The 25,109-nt window shown below is 28.6% G+C and overlaps 2 protein-coding genes and 1 long non-coding RNA gene across 7 annotated transcripts in view; 1 reads left to right on the forward strand and 2 right to left on the reverse strand.

Annotated features, from left to right (window-relative positions):
* Positions 1-8: 8 nt before the first annotated feature.
* Positions 9-25,109, reverse strand: part of LOC127073077 (E3 ubiquitin-protein ligase CBL) — a 47,111-nt gene continuing 22,010 nt past the window's right edge. Inside the window, exons 2-8 of one of the 4 annotated variants that reach the window (XM_051014125.1) lie at positions 10,076-10,222; positions 9,673-9,945; positions 9,314-9,533; positions 8,567-8,731; positions 2,600-2,864; positions 1,502-2,221; positions 9-1,336 (exon numbers count right to left, since the gene is read on the reverse strand). In XM_051014125.1, coding sequence (XP_050870082.1) covers positions 1,506-2,221; positions 2,600-2,864; positions 8,567-8,731; positions 9,314-9,533; positions 9,673-9,945; positions 10,076-10,222 — 1,786 coding nt within the window. In that variant the 3' untranslated portion in view covers positions 9-1,336; positions 1,502-1,505. Of the gene's footprint in view, positions 1,337-1,501; positions 2,222-2,599; positions 2,913-8,487; positions 8,732-9,310; positions 9,534-9,672; positions 9,946-10,075; positions 10,223-25,109 lie in introns of those variants that run through there. The other 3 variants (XM_051014124.1, XR_007785660.1, XM_051014126.1) reach the window with 3 other exon arrangements.
* On the forward strand, positions 12,052-17,095 carry LOC127073083 (uncharacterized). 2 transcript variants are annotated; one of them, XM_051014136.1, is made up of 6 exons: positions 12,054-12,203; positions 13,648-13,750; positions 14,651-14,750; positions 14,901-15,010; positions 15,663-15,754; positions 16,112-17,095. In XM_051014136.1, the coding sequence occupies exons 2-6, from the start codon at positions 13,684-13,686 to the stop codon at positions 16,325-16,327; spliced, it is 585 nt and encodes a 194-aa protein (XP_050870093.1). In that variant the 5' UTR covers positions 12,054-12,203; positions 13,648-13,683; the 3' UTR covers positions 16,328-17,095. The 2 variants fall into 2 exon arrangements, with proteins under 2 accessions (XP_050870092.1, XP_050870093.1); XM_051014135.1 differs by lacking the exon at positions 13,648-13,750 and having other exon boundaries at positions 12,052-12,203.
* LOC127073087 (uncharacterized) lies at positions 16,491-19,662 on the reverse strand. Its single transcript, XR_007785662.1, has 2 exons — positions 17,904-19,662; positions 16,491-17,837 (listed from the first exon to the last, which is right to left on the reverse strand). It is a non-coding gene; the product is annotated as an uncharacterized LOC127073087 (long non-coding RNA).

Below are 25,109 nucleotides of genomic sequence, written 5' to 3' on the forward strand. Positions count from 1 at the left end.
AAGATTAATTATTATTTAACTATATAACCTTCTTCTGTTTATTGTATATCGATAGGATACAACAGCACAGTCAGGGGGTCTGCATATATTGCAGTACACATATCAAACATAAGTATCACATTTGATAAATACGTTAAACGTATTTGTACGTGTGCACATGATGTGTGCAACTGTCTCATCTTCATCATCATCATCGTCATCATCATCATTATTATCATTATCATCACCATCATCATTATCATCATCATCATCATCATTCTTGTCCTCGTCGTCGTCGTTATTTTCGTACTGAATATAATGATAAAATTATTTTATCTTTTCGATTTTTAAATAGAACATCGAGAAACACAATTTTTGTGTTACTTGTGCGGAAGAAAAAATAGAAATAAAAATAAAAATAAAAATAAAAAGAATATGAAAGATCATAGTATGTACGTAAACGCTTGGTAGGTAAAATTCACGAAGAAATACTTTGTACTCGGCGGGTATAAATAACTCTTCTTCAATAATTACATTTTCATTCTATTTTTGTTATTTTTGTTTGTTTGTTTACGTTATTACTTTTTATCCCTACCCCCCTCCCTCCCCTAAAATCTTCAGTCCCAAGTCATCGCACAAATCTCTCAAGCTTCTTCTACATAGTATTTCAAAATGAGAGACGCGTATGTAGTAGTTTCGTGCTCTGATAACGTTTATCATAATTAACAATGAAGATTAGATAATATGAGTGATCGATATACAAATGTTTATAAATAATTTATTTTCGTACTAATTAATATTCTTCAACGAATATCATCGTTTCTTCACTCTCTTCTTTTTTTTTGTTCCTCCACGATCGAACAATCTTCATAGTTAGTTATCTCAAACGAAAGCATTTTTAGCATAAGTGATGCTAAAAACAAATAAAAAAATTAAAGAGAGAGAGAGAGAGAGAGAGAGAGAGAGAGAGAGAGAGAGAGAGAGAGAGAGAGAGAGAGAGAGAGAGAGAAAGTTATATTCAATAAGACGCAGCAAGTTTAATTGTCTAAAGGATTCTTCACTAACACCACAGAATCTATATCTTTATGTTCAATCTATAGGATCTTTATATACACTCTAATGGAACACGATCAGCATTACGATCGATTCGATATCAGAGTTGTTTTAACGTCACTCTAAATTTTCTGTTTTATTTTATTTTTTTTCCAAAAGAGAAGAAAAACTATGAGTCGGTGATTGTTGTAGTAGACACATGTAAAGAGCTAACACAGACAGGATCCGTAGATTAATGAACGTGTTCCACGTCAAAAGTAATGTCTTGTGGGTAAAACCGGTCATGATCCAGCAGTGGTCGAGCCTAAAAATCAAAAATTCAACATAATTGATCACGCGTGTTAATGTCCAAAAAAAGAAAAAAAAGAAAAAGAAAAAGAAAAAAGATAGAAAGAAAGAAAAAAAAAAGGAACAATACAATCAATTTTACATTCAATTCGTATATTTGTAGAAACGAATTTCTTTTTACCGGGTCAAGAGGATTTCGTCGCGAATTCGTGCAAAATGTCGCACGCCATTTCAAAGTCATTCCTTGTGATACCCAAAGCTCTAATCACAGCGTCCTGAGCGAAACCAAGCGAGGTGAGCCTAGCGATATGTTCAACATTGACGTTTTCATAAGCAGCGGCTTCTGGTTTGCTTGTTGGACCATTAATATCATCTCTGGCCTTCATGAGAGCAGTCAAACGTGCTCGGTTTACTTCGAGGTTGATATTTTTTACAACGTGTTGCCTCGTACCAGGAATGACGATCGTATTTTCATATTGATGATCTTGTTTCGAATTTTCTTTGCTACTCCCTTTTGGTGGCCTTGGTGCGGACAAGGGAGGTGGTACTGGTGGTACATTGTTTGTAGCAGTTAACGTTGTAGTTGTAGCTACCGATGTTGTTGTTGTTGCTGTTGTTGTTATTGTAGTTGTTGTCGTCATTACCGTAGGCGTCGTCGTAGTCGTCGTCATTGTTGTTGTTGTTGTTGTTGTTGCAGTACAATTAGTTAAAATGATACGACTTGCTTTTTCTGGTAATATCGGTGGAGTTTGAATAGTGATGGATGCATGATTTCCATGAGATTGTCGTACATGACCACTTCCTCTGACTACTGTGGGTGGTGCAGGTACAGGTGGTACAGGTGGTATCGGTGATGGTGATGACGCTCTGTGCAGCATGTCGTATTTCGCCTCGTTATTAACTGAGAAAGATTAATTATTATTATGATTTGCAATCTTTCTTGATAAACTTTTTATTTTTCTTATACATATATATTTAAATTATATATGTGTATGTGTGAGTATATATATATATATATATATATTTTGTATATTTAATAAGTTAAATATTATTCAATTAAGTAATTTTATATTTAATAAATTTTAATTATATATTTTTAAAATTAAATAACATTTGTACAGTAAGAAAATTAATGAATAAAATATCTAATGAAACAAAAAAACAATATAAATAATTATTATAAATAAGAAAATATTATGTATTATACTAAAATACTAATAATACTAATAATGAGAAGAACACAACAATAATAATAATAATTAACTTTTAGGAGAAGTACCTTTATTGTGTTGACTATCAGTAGTAGAACTTAAAATGACAGTGACATTAGAAGACGGTGGGGGAGGTGCATTTTCTTTTGGAACGACTAAATGCCGACCATTTCGAAGATGATTATTCGGCGTTGGCGATGGCGATGGTCGTCTTGGAGGTAATGGCGGACTCGGAACGATTCTTCGAGGTGGTATTGGTGAATTCGTAGGACTGATATCCTCTTCGTCGTCGGTATCGTCGCAAATCAGTCCGTTCCTTAGCTCCATTATATCCTAAAACATCCAGATCAGAAGAGGGAAGTCGTTAATGATGTCATCGTTCTAAAAATTCAACCAATTTCAAACGCATCTATAATTAGGTTTTATATTTTATTATTATTATTTTTTTTTAATTCATTAAGAATATATAAACAGCAAAGAAAGAAGTAAAATTTCTTCTTTTTTTGTTTGTCTTTTACGCCAAGAGAACAGTAATTCAATAATTTTGATTGACTAATATATATAATGATATATACTACTATTATTACTATTACTACTACTACACTACTATTATTGTTATCATCATCATCATCATTATCATCATCATCATCATCATCATCATCATCATCATCATCATCATCATCATTATCATCATCATTATCATCATCATCATCATCATCATTATTATTAGTATTATTATTATTATAATTATAATTATTATTGCTACTACTACTATGAAAGATTTACATTCCCAAAATATATTAGGGATAGAATTTATACAGATAAGAACTAGTAATAAATAATTGTACGAAATAAAAAAAAAAGATTATGTTTATGTATTGAGAATTATCTTAAAATGTATTTTTCTGTGCTTCGAGAATGCAACGAAGTGCAGTATAATTTTATAAATTTATAAATCCTTCTCTCTCTCTCTCTCATTCTCTTTCTTTTTCTCTAATCCGATTATTATTTTTTTTATTCGTATAAATTTGTTTCATTCGCAATTGGAATATTTAGACTTCGTCGTAATAATAAAATATGCTGTTGTAATAAATCGATATTACATAAGTAAGATAAAGTATTATATAAGAGAAATTATTATAATATATATAATATATTTTTTAATATTAAAATATTATTATTATTATTATATTATATTTATTATATATAATATAATTAACTATAATAATAGTAAATTTTTATTAAATTAAATACTAATAAATTAATATATTATATATATATATATATACATACATACATACATACATAGAGAGAGAGAGAGAGAAAGAGAGAGAGAGAGAGAGGGAGAGAGATTATATATAAATAAATGTTTTGATCGCATCTTATCACCAAAAGCCAAGAGTAATGTTTGTTAAATGTATATTTTCGATTTGAACGAAAAATGAGAGCGTGTAAACGTTACAAATTCGTCAGGAGCATAATTAATTATTATTACATAAAGCGCTAAAGAAAAAAGAATATGATGGATGAAAAAAAAAAATGAAAAAATAAACAAAAAAAAAAAAAAGAAGAAAAGCGAGAGAGACTGCCATAATGCGGAGATATGGTGTGTAAACTTACCTTAATTAATAATCTTTTCTAACACGTGACATCTCTCCTTCTCAGGTATGTACATTACCGATTAGTTCGATCATGCAGCGGGCAGAGAGAGCAATGGACCCAGTAGATAACGTTATGAAATAAAGATTTCAAATCTTTCTCATGCGAACACACGATACAAAAACTTTCAACAGCTTCATTTTCTCGTGACGGTTTTTTTATCTGTTCTTTTTTTTTTCTTTCTTTCTTTCTTTCGAAGTATTACTTTCCCTTTTTCTATAGTTGCTGAGAGAGATCACTGTGATTACTTATAAAGAAATAGTCTCTGTCGAATGAAAACTAAAAATTCAACGAAAGGAATATGTAAATTAAAAATATACATATATGTATATAAGATATGTTTTCCTCCACCCAAGAAGATTAGACTTATACTTCAATATATCGAAAGCCTTTAATAAGTTTAAATGCAATGAAATTACTTTCAAATGATCTAACACGATTAGAGTTTTATCATTAAAAAAGAAAAAAAAAATTTGTTTGTAAATTATTGTTAAAAAGTTGTTCTATGGGATCCCTTTTATATGCTCCTGAGTAAGTAAAATTTTTTGGGACATCTTGTATATACATATATATATATATATGTATGTATGTGTGTGTGTCCTAAAAGTTACACTCTCTTTTTTTATCGTGATAAAATTATTTTATTTAAGATAAAAAAAAAAGAAGAAGAAGAGAGAAAAGTTATTTGTTTTTTTTTTTTCAGAATCCCTAATATTTTACAATCGGATAGAAATAGAATAGACGAAGAAGAAGAATATGTATACTAAAATATTGTTTCATAGTGGATTTCATTGTTGAAAAAAAAGAAGAAAAAAGATTGTGAAAAAAAAATAAAAAAATAAAAAAGAATAATAAAAACACGGCCGCAGGTTTAACACACACGATAAAATTAGGAGCCTAACAGCTCATGTCAATTGTACAAATAATACTAATGGCTAGGCGTTGACACATTAGGTAACACGTATGAAAGTTATATTATTGTCTTGTACTATTAAAAACATCGATTTAAATCGTTGTTTTTTCTACTGCGATTTAACTTTTCTTTCTTTTTTTTTTTTTAATGTAAACAATCATTTAATTAAAAAAAAAATATTACATATCTTTAAAATTCTGATCCATTTGCAATTGTTTCAATAATAATAGTCATTGTTAGGTCATTATCTTTTCTGTTGCAAATTTAATTTTTTTTTAATGTAAACAATTATTTAATTAAAAAAAAATTAGTTATCTTTAAAATTGTGACATTATATATATATGTGTGTGTGTGTGTGTATGTGTGTATGTATATATATATGTGCTGCTATGATCACCGGTATAAAAATCTTTTGATATATTCTTTTGCAAAATAAATAATAAATATTTAAAAGTAAAGAGGATAAAAATTATTCGCTGTCAAAGATATCTATCGCTAACAAGACGATCATTACGCATTCTTTCTATCGCCAACAGATATATATGTGTATATGTATATAATAGGTTCTAATAGATTACACAAAGACGCACACAGTTGTTGACATATTTAGCTAATTAGCAATTATTTTATTGCCGGTTTTGATGGATTTTCTGTTTTTTTTTCTTCCTTTTTATTTGTTTTTCTTTTTTATTTTTCATCGATCAGTATACATATATATATATGTGTATATATACATATATATATATGTATATATTTTCTCTCTACATCTATAGTAAATATATATATATACATACATACATATACAGTGTGTCTCAATTAAGTTAAACATCTAAATTATTTACGTTATTATCGAAAATAAAAAAAAGAAAAAAGAAAACTGTAAAAAGAGTTAATATAAGGTTTCAGGGATGTGAATCCGACGATGATAAAAAAGAAAAAAGAAAAAAAAAAAAATCCAGGCCCATTTTTGAATACTATTACAGTATTCATAATCAGTGCTAATTTCTTTTGTAAATTAACATCTGTTTCTTACAACGTTAGGTTGTGATCAACTGCAAGACGACTCATCGTACTGTGGCCTTCACATAATTTTGAAGAAAAAGAAAAAAAAAAAAAAAGGAAAAGAAAAAAAAATAATTCACAAAAGTTGATCACTTAATGAAATATTATATTAATGAATTATTATATTTAGCTCTTAATTAGCTATAACATCATATTGTAAAAAACAGATGTTAAAGAAAAAAAATCAATGACCTTCAAAATGATCTTGAATATTTTTCGTCATCACCAGATGCACGCCTTGAAACCATATGAACTTTTCTCATACTCATTTTTTTCTTAATTTCAATAACAGCGGAAATAATTGAGATGTTCGAGTTAATTTGAGACATCCTGTATATATACTATGTTTTTAAGTTCGTATAATTTCACGAACAATCGGTTTAAAGCTCGATCCTTAACCATACAGAATACTGTGATAGGTATAATCGCATTTATCGTGATTGATTTATTTGTTATATATATATATATATATATATATATATATATATATATATATATATATATACACACGTTCTATTTATTTTTTTAAGAGAGAATATTATTATTAAAAATATGATAAAATAAGTTAAATTATTAGTGTGACCCAAGGCCTTTCTCTCTCTCTCTCTCTCTTTTTCTTTTCGAAATATTATTATTATTTATTATTATTATTATTTATTATTATTATTATTATTATTATTATTATTATTATTATTATTATTATTATTATTATTATTATTATTATATCTATATATATATTCTTTTTTATTCTTTAACGGATCGATCCCCTTCGAAAGTTCATTGAGATGATAAATATTAGTTGATCGTAAAAATTGTATATGTAACGAATTACACGTCTCAGAAAGCTTAATTATAATATATAATTTCTTTTGCTTTGCTTTTTTTTTCGAAATGGATTGGCAAACTCTTGATAGAGAATAGTTAACCATCCTTCACATTAAATGATAAGTGATTGCCTTTTAATGACGAAAGATGACAGGAGAAAGAAATGAAAAAAGTTTTTGTTGTTATTAAATTTGAAAAATGAAAAAAAAAGAAAAAGCAAAAAAAATTAAATGCTAATAAATAAAAAATTTTATTATTGTTGTTGTACTTTTTTCATTTTTTTCTCGAGTCTTCGCGAGCGATGTGGCAATGAAACGAGAACAGGTGGATTGGTACAATAAAGCCTTGAACGTTACAGCTTCCTAATGAAATGCAAACAAAAGCGAACCTACCTTCGGGGTTGTCCAGGGAGATTCGAGAACAAATCTGGGACATTTTCTTTTGGCAAATTTTGATAGAGGTACAAGTGTGTTCGAACGTAATTGTTAGTAGAAAAAAAAAGGAAAAAAAAAAATTAGGTCAGAAACGACGTACTGCAAACAAAATGCTAAATTGCATTCGATGTGCTCGATGATCGATATAAAAGAAAAAAGAAAAAAAAGAAGTTCCCAAAGTAATCGATCGAGATGATAAACAAGTCGATGATTACGGAAGTGATCCAATTGTTACTCATATATATTTTTTTGGCTTTTGAGATATTTTGAGAGACATTTGATTTTAAATTATTTGAATATTATTTTTCTATAATAACAAATACAGAAAAAATAAGTATACATATGTATATTTATTTTTTATAAAATATAATTCTCTCTTTAAAGTAATTTTAGAAATTTTCATTTTCATAATAACGCGTTTTGTAAATATAAAATATTACTTTTAATATCACAAATCATTTAAATCACTTTTATAACCGGTCTATAATGATAAAGAGAAAAAGTATGTACATATTTATTCTTAAAGATTAATTATTCTTCTATGTAATATAGAAATTTTAAGAACAATGCATTGTACAAGATATGTCTTTTGATGTCTCAAATAATTAATTAAATCACTTTCATAATCATAGGCTCAAATGTTCCTTACAGAACTATTTTTTTTTTCTTATATCAAATAAATGAATCCCCCTTCGATCACTTTGGAAATTAATTAAGAATATTTATAAAACAAAAAAAGAAAAGTCGCGCGAGTAACTTTGATCAAGATTATAGTAAAATTGGTCCCCTTATTTTTTCATTTTTGTTAACGTTTTCTTTCTTTCTTTTTTTTTTGCATTCGATACAACAATTGGTCGAGGTTCCTTAGATTTTTTACTTTGCCTTAATTACTTTCGAGATAACGTTTATATATCTTCTCATAATCGATCAAAATCCGATGAAACATGAGAGATCTACTTATACTCGAGATCATGAAATGCATTTTATATATATATATAAAAGTTTTATATATATATGTATATATATATATATTGTCAGGCATATCCTTGAAAGTAAGGCTTACTGTGTGTTTTGGGAGATTTGTTATACACAGAGCACATTTAATAAGGAGGGGGTGGTAGGTGCTACTCCTAGTCGGATACCTCGGTGTCGGGGTCGAGATCCCGCGTGGGGGTTGATGCATTGTTAGCTGACGCTGAATGTACTCCAGGTCGATGTGTTCTTCGAGGATCAAATGGATCCACTACGATTTGTTCGGTACCCTTGATCTCTGCTCGACAGAATGGGCAACCTTGCCCTTCCGAATCCTGTAGGGTTCATCAAGAAATTTATAATAACGATATATTCTTCATATTTATGTTTATATCAATAATTGTTTTATCGCTTATTCGTGCATTGTTTGAAAGATTCGTGATTGTGCTCTATATATGCAACATAAATATATATATATATATAACTGAGTCAAATGTTCCTAGATAGATCAAAAGTTCCTAAATAATCTTAAAAATCGTTTACGTTTTCTTCAAATTGTAGAAATTCAAGCTGCGTTTATAAAATTAATTAAATTAAAAAATTTGCTTGAAAAGAGTAATCGATTTTTAAGATCATCTAGAAACATTTAGCTTATGTAATATAAGTATACTAAAAATGTATTTTCTTTGTACGTATATTGAATCATAATTCAAGATATTTGTAGATCAAGATTTTATAGATACATATACGTATGTATATATTTTTGCAAATGTAGATTCATTTCAATTTTATGTTTCATTAAAGATTGGCACGAACTTTCTGGACTATAGTTTGACAATATTGTTACTGAAGCAACATTTAACATTATATTTTATTTTCACATGTAAGAGATACAATGAAATATAAAATACTGCTACCTGCCAAGCTGTAAGACACGGAGTACAAAGTAGATGTCCACAAGGTTCTATCCTAACATCCTTATCATGCTCCGCACAAATCTTACACAATTGGAATGTGCTACCCATTTCACAATAAAGTTCATATTGTTCTGCAGTCACTTTTATGTGTTCTTCGGGTGTTGGTTGTACAGCCCATGTTAAATCTGGATTTATGTTACGCCCGTCAGGATATAAATAACTGAAAGAATATTTTTCATTTATATAAGTTAATTATTTCTTTTAAGAAAAATTTCATGTCATTTTTTTGTATTATTTATTATTTATTATTATCATTGTTTTTGACATTTTAAGTGATTCCATCGTTCGTCATTACTTACAAGCCTTCCCGATAACCATCTAAAAGTGCTTGGCAAAGACTCTTATTGTGTGGTATAGTTTGAAGTATATCTCCATCTGACGTAACATATCCAATCGCCCATTGACCTAATCTCGTGCAACTTAATCGAAATACGTAACTTCCAGGTTTGGTGATACAATATTTTTGTAAACGTGCCTTTACTTCATCGTACGTGAGAAAGGCAACGTAACCGGGATGTGCCACAGCTAAGATTTTCCAATTCCGTAGAAGCGTCGACCATGGTTGAAATAATCTTTTCATTAGACGGCAGAGAGAGAGAGAGAGAGAGATAGAGAGAGGGAGAAAAAACAAAAAAATACATACATTTTATTAAAATTGAAGCAATAAATATTTTCCAATATAAATATGCATTTTTAATTTACCTCGTAAATACATCAAATTCGAAATTGGAGATATAGTCGTTGCACGTAAGATCTATCGTCGATTTCAATGCCATTGCTTGTAATCCAGAACTTATCGGGTGTACTTGATTTAATTCGTGTCTAAATACTTTCCATGGAACCAAAGTACTGTAAAAATAAAATACGACATTTTTAAGTTTTTTTTTGCCTTTTTCCATTCTGTTTTTACAAAATTTTCGTAATTAAATAATTCATAATTTTCTTTCTATAGCAAAGGTTTCTAGCTGATTTTTAAAAATCAATTATTCTTTTTTGAGATTTTTTTAGGTTATGTTTTTTTATTTTTATTTTTCCGATTATAAAATTACGAGCTTAACTTGTAAAATCATAGAAAGTCTTTTGAAAAAGTACGAGAAAGAATAATTGATTTTTACATTCATTTCAGTTTTATCCTGTATACATAAAAAAAAAAAAAAAATTCTTGCCATCGTTACCCACCCTCCATCTTCCAAGTAAAATCCATTTTTAACGGAAAAAATATTTTCAATATGGCAGGATCGTATTAAGATATTCCGATACCCTACATTAATAATATTTCGAAACTGAAAACTTTCAATACAAAAAGGATAAGTATTTTCAAAATATAAAAATCCATGTAAGAAATGAAGTAATTCGTTAGAGATTTAAAGCAACGATGGACCATAACATAATGCATTTTAATTCATGTCATATTCTTAGACACTTAATAAGACATTGTTTCATAACTTGAGCATCCTTGATGAGTAATACGAGAACCAAGGTTTGCAATATGTTTCTACGTTTTATTTTCTCATGCTTTACATCAGTTGGTGTCTATAATGGTATATATTTAAAGTTTCGATCGAAACGTACTGTAGAATAAAATGTAATTGAACGAAATGTTATCCGTTATCTAATCTAACCTTAAAATTTTACTTTTAATAAATATTTCATAACCAAAAACATTCGAATTATCAAAATTTTTTTTTTATGACTTTTCTTTTATATATTTATACAAAAAAAAAGAGGAAGAGAAAGAAAAGAAATAATAAACAGATATAACGGGTGCAATAATGAATAAAAAATATTTTAACGATCCTAGGACAAAAATAATTTTCTGTGAATCATTTTTATCGATTTGACGATTCGTCTAAGGGAACGTCTATAAACGTTTAGTTATTCCGAAGAAAATTGCTTTGTCACGTTGAACAAATGTCATCGGCTTGTCACACGTGTCCTCGATTGTGTCTATTATTTCGTAAATCAAATGAAAAATTTAAGAGTACACTTAACTTTTGCTCTTTCTCCAACTATCGTATATTATATAATCACATAAGTGTACTTTCTTATACTGATATACTACGAAACATACGAGAACAAAAATATATTTTCTTGTTCGATAAAAACTGTCGTTATCGAAATTTTTATTGTTAAAAAGAAATTATATAACTTTACTTCGATTGTTATAACGGATATATGCGATATAATAAAAAGACATGCCTTCTATTTAGGAAAAAAAAAAATACATAAATAAAATAAAATAGAAATCTACTTTAAATGAATATTAAAATACACGTGATCAAAAAATAATTCAGATAAACGAAAAAAAAAAAGAAAAAAAAGAAAAACAATCGTCGATTCAATATATTTAATCTTTTCGAAACTTTTATCTATTTATTCATTTGATCGTTCTGTGCATTTTTATGGATGTAAAACATTTTGGTTTGTTTGCTATAAATAATTAAAAAATTTTGATATAAATTATTGATATTTAATTAGAAGTCGTTTGGAAGATAATGGTATATGTCGAATGAGGTTAATTATTTCTTGAATTTCGAATGTCACTAAATAGAAAAGAAAGAAAATTCGTGGATATATTTTATAAATTTCTTAAAATAACAATTTTTAACAACAGTGATTACGTTACTGTCCGTGAGAAAAACAATCGTCGCGCGCATTCGTTTTAGTGGATTCCCCTACCTTCCCCTCCAACATGTCCGCAGTTATTAGACGAAAGTTGCGCATCGGTTCGTCAGTGTAAGAAGAGAATCAATGCTGCGTGGTTTTATTCTTCGTGAAAGTGTTGTGCTATCTCTGATCACTGTTTTCTTCTTTCACCGATATTTTTTCGGTAAGATTAATAAATCCACAATAAGAGGAAAGATGATTTGTTACGTTAACGATAATATAAATTATCGTAAATAATTATGAAAAAGAATACGTGAAAATAGGCTAAGGGCAACCGGCTACAACGTAGTCACCGAAGGCTATTTTAGTTTACTCATTGGTTTGTTAGATGGCGCGACGTGTTTTTTTTTTTCCAAACGCGGTCGATAACAGTTCCCAATACCGATGGTAGGAAAACGTTTCCCAATATGCATCCTATTCGATTATCATTCGACTATTTCATTGCATTTACTATTGACTTCCTACTATAATTTTTTCATTTTTTTGATCATCTTTTTTTTTTACTTATTATTATTTTCTTACGAATAATCGTCAAAACTATTGCGTTTGAGACTAGTTCGTAAACGAGTATTTTTTCATAATATGAAAAAATACGACAATGATATTCAAAAATGCATCCGTTACGTATGCAATACGTATACATATATGCATATGTGATGTATATATACATATATATGTGCATATATAAAGAGAGACTAATGGAAAAGCTTCGTCAAACGTCGAGCTTTTCTTTGAATTCGGACTTTTCTTTTGAATAAATTCAAAGGGTTTCCAAAAAGGGAATGAGGTTAATGTCGAATCTGAAAAGAGACAACTACTAGAGGAACACGTATGTATATCACATACATATGTTTTACTTAACCTTTTGTTAAAAATAATTTATTAATCGTGAGATAATCCAATTTTTCGACACGATGATACGGTAGCATATTTGTTCGTTTCTTAATGATCGTATGGTGTGATTTAAAGTCGTATATATATATATATATATATATATATATATATATATATATATATATATATATATATATATATTTGAACAATTTGAATTATAGTGATTAACAATGGAATATCGGTGACGCGATGCACGTTATCTCTTCGAGAGTATCTTTTCTTATCGGTTTACATCGATATTTGAAAAAGGCGGATGTGAAGATCCTGTTGTATGAATGACGACGTGCCTCCAATGAGTCAGCGTCTCTTCTGGAGAAGTGTCTTTTAAAAAAATGGGGGGAAAGGGGGCGGTATTAAATATCAATAAAATTTTATGAAACTAGACGATCAATACTTTCGATGATTATTTTGTTCCTTTTATCGTTTCAAGACCATTTTACTAATAATAACGATAATAATAATGATATTAATAATGATAATTGCAAATTAGTATACGTGAAAAATATGATTCGACAAATTAAATGACAATATATAAAAACAATATATATTATTTTTTAAATTAAAATATTGTGTCTTTATCTTTTTAATGAATCTAATTAGATATTTGATTGAAAATTAAAAAGAAAAAAAAAAGAAAGAAAGAAAGAAAAAAAAAAACAAAAAAGGTTTCGCGTTTGATGCACATCGTTGAAAATTTGCACTACAAATTTCAGGAACACCGTTACAAGTTAAACACTTATGAATGGAAAATGCACGCGATAAAAAAACTCGCATTGCTACCAAGGGCGTTCCCACTTCTCGTTCGATCTATAACAGGCACGTAAATTCAATGAATGTATTTTTTAATGAACGAAAAGAAAAGTACATATACACGAGTATGTATATAAATACAATTTGAATAGATTTGAACCCTTTTGAAAACGATAGACTTCGTGTAGATAGTATCGAAAACAATTTCAAAATTTTTTTTCCTTTGGAGTATACAAAAAAAAAAAGAAGAAGAAGAAGAAGAAGTGAAAGAAAAACGTAATCGAGCTCACGAGAAAATAATAATCGAAAGATCGAAGAAAAGGAAATCCGTAAAAAGTTTTCCTTTAATTCGATTTGATAAATGAAATATTTGCGAATATTCCGTGAACACGATTATACTATACTCCTCTTTTCTCGGTTCTACTTATATACACACCCCCTCTCTTACCCTTCCCTATATTCTCACCCACCCCGACTGCCAAAAGATAAAATAACGAATGCTACGAATTCGTGGAAAAAGACGAAGAAAAATGTAAAAAATAAATCGTGTATATATTTGTCAGTGAATGTATGTATATGTGCGTATGTGTGCGTGTGTGTGTTATATTTGTTCGATGTAAAAGAGGTAGGATGACGTAGCTTGACGTGCGTTAACAACAACGTGTGAACGTGTTTTATTCCGATTTAAAACCGAAACAACACATGTCCTCGTTTTTATTAATCTTTTTGCCTTTTGATATCGCTTAGACAAATATATTTTACTAAATAAAAAGAAGTTTGATAATAACGTTGATTTAACGATTAGCTTCTGTCTTTTTTTCTTTTTTTTTTTCGTCTTTTCACTGCAAAATATTTTTATCGAAAGATTCGACATTGAAATTAAACGCCAACATATCTCTTTTTCTTTCCATTTTTTTCTTTTTCTCTAGCTTTCAATCAGATTATTCACTTTGTTTCAATTTTTAGCTGTTGAAACGATGAGTGGAAATCAAGATTATAAATCGGCCAAATCGATTTACGATTTCACGGCCAATTCTATTAAAGGCGAAGAAGTTCCTTTGTCGAAGTGAGTATTCCACTTCTTTTTTTTTTTACGAATGAAGTCATAAAACTTCATGAAATTTCTATTTTTTTTTTTTAAATTTTTTTCTTGTTTTTTATTTTTTCTTTCTTTCTTTTCTCTTTTTTTCTTCTTAAATCTCATCCACACAACTAGATACAAGGATCACGTATGCCTGATCGTAAACGTTGCCTCGAAATGTGGACTCACTGCGACGAACTACAAGGAACTGAATGAACTCTATGATGAGTACAATGAATCCAAAGGTCAGTGAACAAAAGTTTCGAACATAAATCAATTTAAACGAGATCCGACAGAGAAAGATAGAGAGAGACAGAGAGAGAGAAAGCAATGGATTCATTTAAAGTCGAATATATAATACGTATTTTATATGTTACTTTTCAATAAGTTCAAATATTGTTTTCAATATGTTATTTTTTCGACGAGTTAAAATTTTTTTTCTTGTATCACAAATACATTTATCATACGTGTGTTATTATTAATAATATAGGATGGGTCAGAAGTTCTAAGATGGTTTTTAAAAACAATTACTCTTTCGAAAAAAAAAGAAAAAAAAAGAAAAAGATAGGCTAAAAAATTTTGGAAATGAGTAATTAATTTTTAAAATCATCTACAAACTTTTGGTCCACCCTATATATATATATATATATATATATATATATGCATATATGTATATGTATATGTATAATAAAATGTATGTGCTATATATATATATATATACGGAGATATGATAGATAAATTTCTTGAATTATAAGAAATAGAGAGAAACACTTAAGATTATGTTTCTTTGAAAGCATACACACACAATTGTTTCAAAGAAATTATAAACGATTCGAAAGACTATAATATATATGAAAGAATATAGTATATTATTCGATCATTATTATTATTTATTAGGTTTACGTATCCTGGCTTTTCCATGTAATCAATTTAATGGCCAGGAACCTGGCAGCAGTGATGACATTTGCAGTTTTGCTGACAAACAAAAGGTAATAGATCTTACAATTGAAATCATTTAATTTAAGACACTAGAAATATTTTATGTACACATAATTTTCTCTGATGTCACGTGTAACTTCAAAGTCACATAATTAACATATAATATATATATATTATGTTAATTCTTTCTTTGGAAAATTAATTATTAGATAATTAATTTATTCGTTTATATTATGGAAGTTTCATATTTATCAATCATTAGTTATGTTTAATACAATATATCATAGTCATATTAATTAAATATAGTATACAAAAAATAATATATAATCCAACATTAAGAAAGATGAAAAAAATAAATAGTTAATAAATAAAATTATTTATTGATGTAATTATATGTTTCATCTTAGGTAAAATTCGATCTATTCGAGAAGATCGACGTAAATGGTGATCATACTCATCCTTTATGGAAATACTTGAAAAAGGAACAAGGTAGTATCTTTGGTAATTTCATCAAATGGAATTTTACGAAGTTCATCGTTAACAAGGAAGGACAAGTCGTCGAACGTCATGGTCCTAACGTAGATCCTAGCAAGTTGAAGGAAAATCTCGAGAAATATTTTTAATAACCAATAATAACCATGCATTACGTTTATCTTTACGATGTCATATCGATCATTAATAATATATTTATAGATCAATAAGATCGCTAAACGGGATTAATTTATATTATACACACACAAAATTCTTTTTTTATGATGTTTGCACATAAATTCATTAATTACTTCATTTGTTTATAAAAGTATTTTTGTTTCTTTTTTATTTCGGTGACATACACATTATGTTACTCATTTATAATTATTATTCACTTTTTCTCTCTTGCAAATTTATTATTTAATTTTTAAATTAATTTTCATGTCGTGATACTTTTTATATACATATAATATGTTATAGTACACGCGAATATTAACTTGAACAATGTTTTTTGATAAATAATATATATATTATTATTAAATATATAAAAAATATATATTACTTCTTCAAAAATTATTTTGCAAATTAAATCGTTAAATTTTGTAAACACTTTACGAAGTTTTATACATATTTGTATAGTATATTACACGTACACTTGTTCAAACAATATTTTTTGATAGAGAATATTACTTGTTTAGAAATTATTTTGTTATCACTTCTGTATCCACTATATATAATCAATGTTCCTAATTATATAAATAAATAAATCTTATACTATATTATCCATAAAAACACATACACACATTCACATATATACGTTTAACAAGACGATATATTCGTCAGACATGATTTTAAAAAGGAAATGTATCATTAAAATGTCGATTTCTAATCGGTGAAATAAACCTGTCTTATATTCTTAATTATCCTCTTAATAGGAAGATTATCAGTAATAATAAATAAAAAAGAGAAAGAAAGAAAGAAAGAGAAAGAAAGAGAGAGAGAGAGAGAGAAAGAAAAATCCTATATTTATAAAACTCGTATTGTACTTGACACTGACTCACCATTAATTAATTACGCGTTGGGAGTAGAATAATTCGTTTCACTTATGTATCCTTTACGATGATCGTACAAGAGTATATGTATATATGTGCATGTATGTGTATATAATTTCCTTAACTTCTCCCACGCTCTCTCTTTTTCTCTCTCTCTCTCCCCCTTCTCTTTCTTTTTAGTCTTAATCAGCGCTAAACTCTTATGTCCATTCAACGAAGTTTATGTTTCTTCCTACGAGCATGATCTATTTCTGGCAAAACGAAAGCTGTTGTCAATTAAGTAGTAACTCTCCCTTTTGTAATCGTAAACTTATTTATTTCCTACCCTTTCCCACCTACCCCCATTATCCAATGATTTTATCTGTCGGCACAATTATATTCGCCATTGTAATTAGTAACTCTTATTTTTGATCGTAAATTTCTTCCCTTTCCTCCTCTTTATGCAACGATTTTTTCTATCAGTCCAATTAAATTTCTTCTCTTCTCTCTTCTTTCTTTTCTTTTCTTTTTTAAATCGATTTTCATTAATTTTTTCTTTTCTTTTTCTTTCATCATCCAACCATTTTTTTTCATCAGCTCGATTAAATTCGTCATTGTGTGTTAATATGATCTATAATAGAAGCAATGATCGATACGTCAGGAAAATGATATATACGATGCGGTCTAATCTACTTACTTGATCAAAGATTAACTTCCTATCTCGAGGACACGACCTCGATTGCGGCGCTCGAAGACGTCGGCTCCATTGAAATCGTAAATGCACACAACGAGATATCGTTTGATCTTATCCGAAGTAAATCGAACGTCGCTTTCAGGTTAAAACCACTTTTAAAATTTCTATTCGTAAATTTCATCGGTAAATATATACGCGAGAAAGTATTATAAAAGATGTACTGGGTACATCTTTCAATATGGTTTTATCTACATAAAAAAGAAACTTCTTTTTTCCTCTTTTTCTTTCTTTTTTTTTTTTCACGTTAAAAATCCTTCGATCCGAGATTAGGAATCTTTCAATGATCTTAAAGAAATTTTCAAACGATGTATGTATTATATATCATCGTATAGAAGGTAAAAATTTTTTTCTATACGTATTCACACGTCTTCGATTGGTATGGATTTGTTTTCCCAAAATATCGACAAAATTAAATTTAATCAATGAAATTATTATCAGGAAGGAACGATAATAACTTATTTGCTTTATTTCATAAAAGATTCGATTCGATTAATCCCGACAAAATTCAATCAATGATCTAGCATTTAATCGAAGAGAGAAACATTAATTCGTATGTTTTTTATTTTTTATTAAAATCTTGGATATGGATAAATTATTTAATGATCTCTCGACGAAGCTTAGATCAATTATATAAAAGATATATATAAAATATTGCCATCATATTAGACATCAAATTTATTATTATTTTTTTTTTATCTTATAGTTATTATATCTGATTCATAGGAATTTTTCAATGATCACGATGAAACTTTATGAATGATATATATTATCGTGTCTAAAGGAATACAATACCTTTTGTTTCTATTATTTCATTATTATTATTATTAATATTATTACTATTATTATTGTTATATATTTGACACACAAAGAGAGTATTCGAGCATATACGGTCAACGTAGGAAAACTCAAAGCCGGGAGAGATACTACTACCCGCTATAATTAGTCGTCCTTGCTTGTGTCGACTGATCCGGCGCTCGACTCCATTCATAGAATGCAGCTTTTCCACGAGCCATCGGCATTGGACGACGTATGGATGCTACTCATCGTTGAACATACTACATACATATATGCATACATACATATATGTGTGTGCGCACGTTTGTGTAAAATACATGCAGACACACACACACGCATATATATCTATCTCACTCACATTACAAGGGCAAAGCCGATAACTGATCGAAGTTGGAAAAGGGCATTGGGGGTTGCAAAGAGAGAGAAAGAGAGAGAAAACCAATTTCTACCTACACTTAGGAGACTAACATAGTTGAAAGCATTTTTCTTTTTTTTTCTTTTTTTTCCTTTCTCTCTCTCTCTTTTTTCTTTCTTTTTTTTTTTTTTAAGTAAACACCAGATTTCAATGTAGCAGCAAGCAAGACAAAAATTCCACATTGGTACTTTCCAAACGTAAATATTAGAAAAGTATTCTCTTTATCCTAAAAATCTTTTCTTGAAATTCTTTTTATCTTTTAAACAGATCTTTAACGTTATTTACGAATAAACCTAAGTATTAACAGTTTTATCGTTTATTTGTTAATTTAACGAAGATGATAAAGAATGATGATCTTCATATTTAATGTATTTATTTGTCTATTCGTGTATACGTATGTATATTTATCAACTTTTTTAAAGGTTAAGGACGAAATGTATTTATTATTATTATTATTTCAAATACCATTATTGTTTACTATATTTATTATCATTAAAATAATACTATTTATATGGATTTATTACTTTACTTAAATCTTTCCTTTTATTATACAATATTACAATATTAAATGAATTTGTCCATACAATATTATTTTTCTATGTGGATATATATATATATATATATATATATATATATATATATATATATATGAATACATACACATCATAGACTAACATGAATAAATTACAAATTACTTATATACACATATACTTATGTAAGGAAGACACCATATGTTATTTATACTTATATATACATCTATTTATTTAATATATATTTATTTTATTTATAGTATATAGTTTTATGCTTTATAGATATAATACTTAGATAGAAAAAAATAAGACAAATAAATGTTTCACCTTAACCTTTAAAAAATACATATATGTTATATAAATAAATTTTATATACATACATACATACATATATACATACATACATACATATATATATATATATACACACACACATATGCATGTTAATTATTTTCTTTTAAACGATTTATCTCAACGCGACGACCAAATGAAAAGATAAAACCATTTAGAAATTATGAAAGCACGCAATTTCTTTTGCCCACGTTATATACCTGTTATATATATATATATATATATATATATATATATATATATATATATATACAGACACATACATACACATACGCACACACATATATATTTTTGTAACCTTTATTGTGGGCGTCTCGTAATTAGTTCTATTGAAGATTATGAAAAGTATGGAGATATGTATACGTGAGTGTACATTGTACACTTTTTTATGGACATACTCCCCCCCTCTTTCTCTTTCATGTAACGTAAATAAATTATACTGCGCACCTTGGCCGGTCGATAAACACGAGAGACTATCGTGCTCCTATAATTAGCACTGATGACGCACCTAATAATTAGTATCGGATCCTAAATGTATTTTAAACGTATAACGTAAGCTCATATTCTTCTCTCTCTCTCTCTCTCGTCTCCCTTTACCGTGAAATTTAAACGGAGAAAAAATCAGTATATATGTGTATGTGTGTTCTCTAAGTATATACTAAATACTTTCTCTCTCTCTCTCTCTCTTTCTCCCCCCCCCTCTCTCTCTCTCTCATGTAGAACGGTGTTAAGTAAAAATATATCTAATGGAAAATGTCAGTGGAACGACTAGAATGAAATTTCAAGGATGCTTCGTCCTTTCCAAAGGTTCTATTATAATGCTATTCACGTGGTAGTATTCTTGTTGACTTCTATATTATATTAACCACCATTATCAAATATTATTTTTATTATTATACATATTGCCTCTCATAAAAGTAAGATTATTATTTTCATAACGCACGTGTGCCTACGGTAGGATTCATTCATTCGTACAGATATCGATAAACGTTGCATATATTTTTTTATCGAATTACATATGCCATCACCGTGTGTATCTGTCTGCATGTGTGTGTGTCATCTATTTGACATTTTGTATATATGCATGAGCTATAAAAAGGGATGTTATATTGTGAAATATATATATATATATATATATATATATATATATATATTATTTTTTTCTTTTAAATGTTAGTAAATTAAAATTAAAAAAGAAAAAAAAATTTGTACGAAATTAGCAATGGCAAATGTGTCGTAACATATATTTAAAATGATAAGAGTTCATTATAATTAAAAGTTCAAAGTTTATCGTCAAAATGGCGAACAAAATTATTCGAATAGCTTTTCTTTTTTCTTTTTTCTATTTCACTTTATTACAAAGTTTCATTTTTAGAATAAAATAATGTAATTAACAATTCGAAGCTTGTTGTTCAAATGGCGAATAAAAATGTTCGAACATCTTTCTTTTTTTATTCTTTCCTTTCATTTCCTCTGTTTCACTTCGGTACACCGTACCAAAGGGAAATACTTGCGAACATAGGGAAGTCACCCCTCGGAATGTATTTCAACCCCCTTAAGGAGAATTACTTTCACAGTGACAAAGAACGTAGACAGTGAATTCTTGACATGGTTCGTCTGTTCTAACGTAGTTTACGGATAAACGTAGGGTATAGACGATGTAACCGAAAATTCCACGTCTTCTCGATAACAACGCAAAGCTAAGGAACCTCATGAAGAGAAGTTCTTGAGGTATAAAATTGTGTGTGTATGTGTGTACTTATCACATAACAAAGTGAAAATCTTCTGTGACATTTATTTCTTAGTGAATTCCTCCAAAGATTTATTCGAGTCTTTTTCTTTAAAATAGTCTGAGAAAAAAAATATATATATATATATATATATATATATATATATAATAAAAAAGATTTCATTTAATATAGTTTTATATATATATATAGGTCACCCTTATATATATATATATATATATATATATATGTATGTATGTATATTATATATATAAAAAAATGAATACATACATATATAAAAAATTTGATATTTCGTTTGAAATATATATATAAAAACTTGGATGTTAATACAAACTTGTAATAGTTAAAAAAATTCGTTATATTAAAAGTGAATCAATATTAATAATGATAATAATTTTTATTAATAATAAATAACAATTTTTCTCTCTTTCTTTCTGTCCTTTTCTTTTCTTTTTTAAATAATATTTCAATTCATAAATTTAATAATTTCATCATATTCAATATCAATATATGACAATATTAATGTTACAAAGATAAAACGATACCAATATATAATAAGAACAATAATAGTAACAAATAAAACAAATATTCTTCAAAATCTTAAAGTTTATTCATTTTTATGTTCATTGTTATACGAAAATATCCTGATGTTGTCTATAGTAGGAAGATGTGAAAGTTAATTTTTTTAACACGTTGAAAAAAATGAAAGAAAAAAAAAGGAACAAAAAACAATATAATCCGGTTTTAGGATTTGTCTGTCTGCACGTCGACGACCGTGAAACCTTTCGAACCCCTTTTACGATCGAACTCACATGACTTTAAATGACCTCTCTTTCTCTCTCTCTCTCTCTCTCTGTCTCTCTTTCTTTCTTTCTTTCATACACACACGCACGCATAAATGCATGCACGCACACACACATGTACACACACCAAATCATTTGCAAGAGAAATAATACCTATACATATATACATACATACATAATATGGGTCACGGTAAGAAAATGGATCCGGTGTAAAAGTTTCGATGCGTTTTTCCTTTCTCGTTCTCGCAGCACGTCGTCGGAGTAGCAGGAACGAAGCTCTTTCTTTAATAGATTCACGTATTCGTGCATATATGTATAAATATATACATATATACATACATACGTATATATGTATATAATATACCATTATGTATACATATAAAGTCATAGCCATAAACGCGAAACGATTTCTATGTACGATCCTTGCACGGATCCGTTCGTATGCGACCTTGTGTGCATACGAGATTCTTGCGTAATACAAAAAGGAACTAGGATGATAATATATACTCGATACATACATATAAACAGCAGACATACATCAAATGTATACATATATGTGTGTATATATATATATATATATTTATATATATAAAATAAAAAATAAGATATATAAAATAATAGAAAAATAAATAAATAAAGAAAGAAAGAAAATAAAAAATAAAAAAGAAGCCCTTTTCTATTCCTATATAATAAAACGAGGAATTTGAAATTATTATAGTATTCCAAAGATATTCATGGAATCTATTACGTGAGACCTCTTTCTCTATCACATTATAAATAAGTTTCTCTCTCTCTCTCTCTCTCTCTCTCTCTCTCTCTCTCTCTCTCTCTCTCTCTCTCTCTCTCTCTTTCTCTCATATTACCTTATTGGATAGGTATTATAAATTGAATGTATTATCGAAGAAGAGAAGACGTCTTGAGTTTAATAAAGAAGTCACGATCCTCAAAGCGTCCTTTATTTCCCTCTCTCTCTCTCTCTCTCTCTCTCTCTCTCTCTCTCTCTCTTGCTGTCTCTCTGTCTCTTTCTCTCTACTCCTTCCCATATTATCTCTTCTGTCGTTACTTCAAGTACGACGCTAAACCCTTTTGATAGAAATTGGCACAGTTAATTTCAATATAGATGGCCGAGAAGGATAAGTGGTGTTAGACGGAAATACGTTCGGAGAGTTCCGTGAAGATAGTTACGAGAACGTCTTTCTAGGACAAATCGGTAAAAGGAATACCACACCGTCCATTCAGTTCTATTTCAGGAAATGTATTTGTACTCACTCACTCACTCACTCACTTACTCACTCTCTCTCTCTTTCTTTATCTTTTACGTTCACGGATCTACTTTCTTCTTTTCCTTTTCTATGTCTCTACCCACTTGCAAAAGCTGTTTTCTCTTGGACATTGACTAGCAAAGAAGAAGAAGAAAAAGAAAGGGAGGAAGAAGAAGCTGTGCTCTCTCTCTCTCTCTCTCTTTCTCTTTATCTATCTAACTATCTTTCTATCTTTCTCTTTCTCTTACTCTCTGTCGCGAGTAATAACGACGGGCCGGAAGTAAGGATGGCTAAAAATAACGGTTACATATTATATACCAACGGACGCACAAATAACCCCGTAAAAGTAGCAAGAAAGGTAATCGAATATGGAAACCAGACATTTCGAAGTAGTATATTTTAACGTGGGCGCTTTATACCACTCTAAATACTCTTCCTCCCACCCCTTCTATTCCATCGTATCACCGCATCGATTCCAAGATCGACCGAGTTTTCATTGCGTGGGTGGTACTATCCGAAAAGATATAGGTATACGTATATCTATATTACGTGTGTGTGGGAGAGAAAGAAAGAGAGAGAGAGAGAGAGAGAGAGAAAGAGGGGTAGAGTTAAATAAGAAAAATTGGATTAGCTTCTCGATTCTAGTAGGTTCACGTTTTCGTACGATCAACCTTCTCTGAGAAAGTATTTTTCTCTTTTTCTTTTTTCCTTGTCATTTTAACGTCAACGAGGTCAAGGAAAAGAATGCGATTACAAGAAAACGACGAAGGGAAGAACGGACGTGTCCTTTCATTCATCGGCTTCTTTCATCTCTTCTTTCATCTTTATCCCTATCATCTATTTTTTATCTCTGCACACTTCTTCTAACTACTTTGATAATTTGATACTTTAAAATATTGGAAAAGAAAAAAGGAAAGAAAAAATGTTTACTGTCGAAAGATTGAATACTCATTATATTTATCCTTTTAATTATTCGTTTTACAGTGAGTGGGCGCGAAAAGTTTCTAGACTTGTAGTTTTACTATATGAAAAAAAAATAAATAAATAAAAGAAAGATAAGAGCGCAAAGTAAATTAAAAAACAATTTAGCTTAATAAATCTTTCCAAAGGATAGAACGCGTTGAATATTCATTGTGTGTTTTTATTCTTTTAATTATTCATTATATACAGGATAGATGTCAAAAGTTCCTAGACACTTGTAGTTTTACAATTTGAGAAAAGAAAAATATAAGTAAAGAAATAAAA

The sequence above is a fragment of the Vespula vulgaris genome, chromosome 2 (assembly GCF_905475345.1).
Source record: "Vespula vulgaris chromosome 2, iyVesVulg1.1, whole genome shotgun sequence".
Taxonomy (NCBI): domain Eukaryota; kingdom Metazoa; phylum Arthropoda; class Insecta; order Hymenoptera; family Vespidae; genus Vespula; species Vespula vulgaris.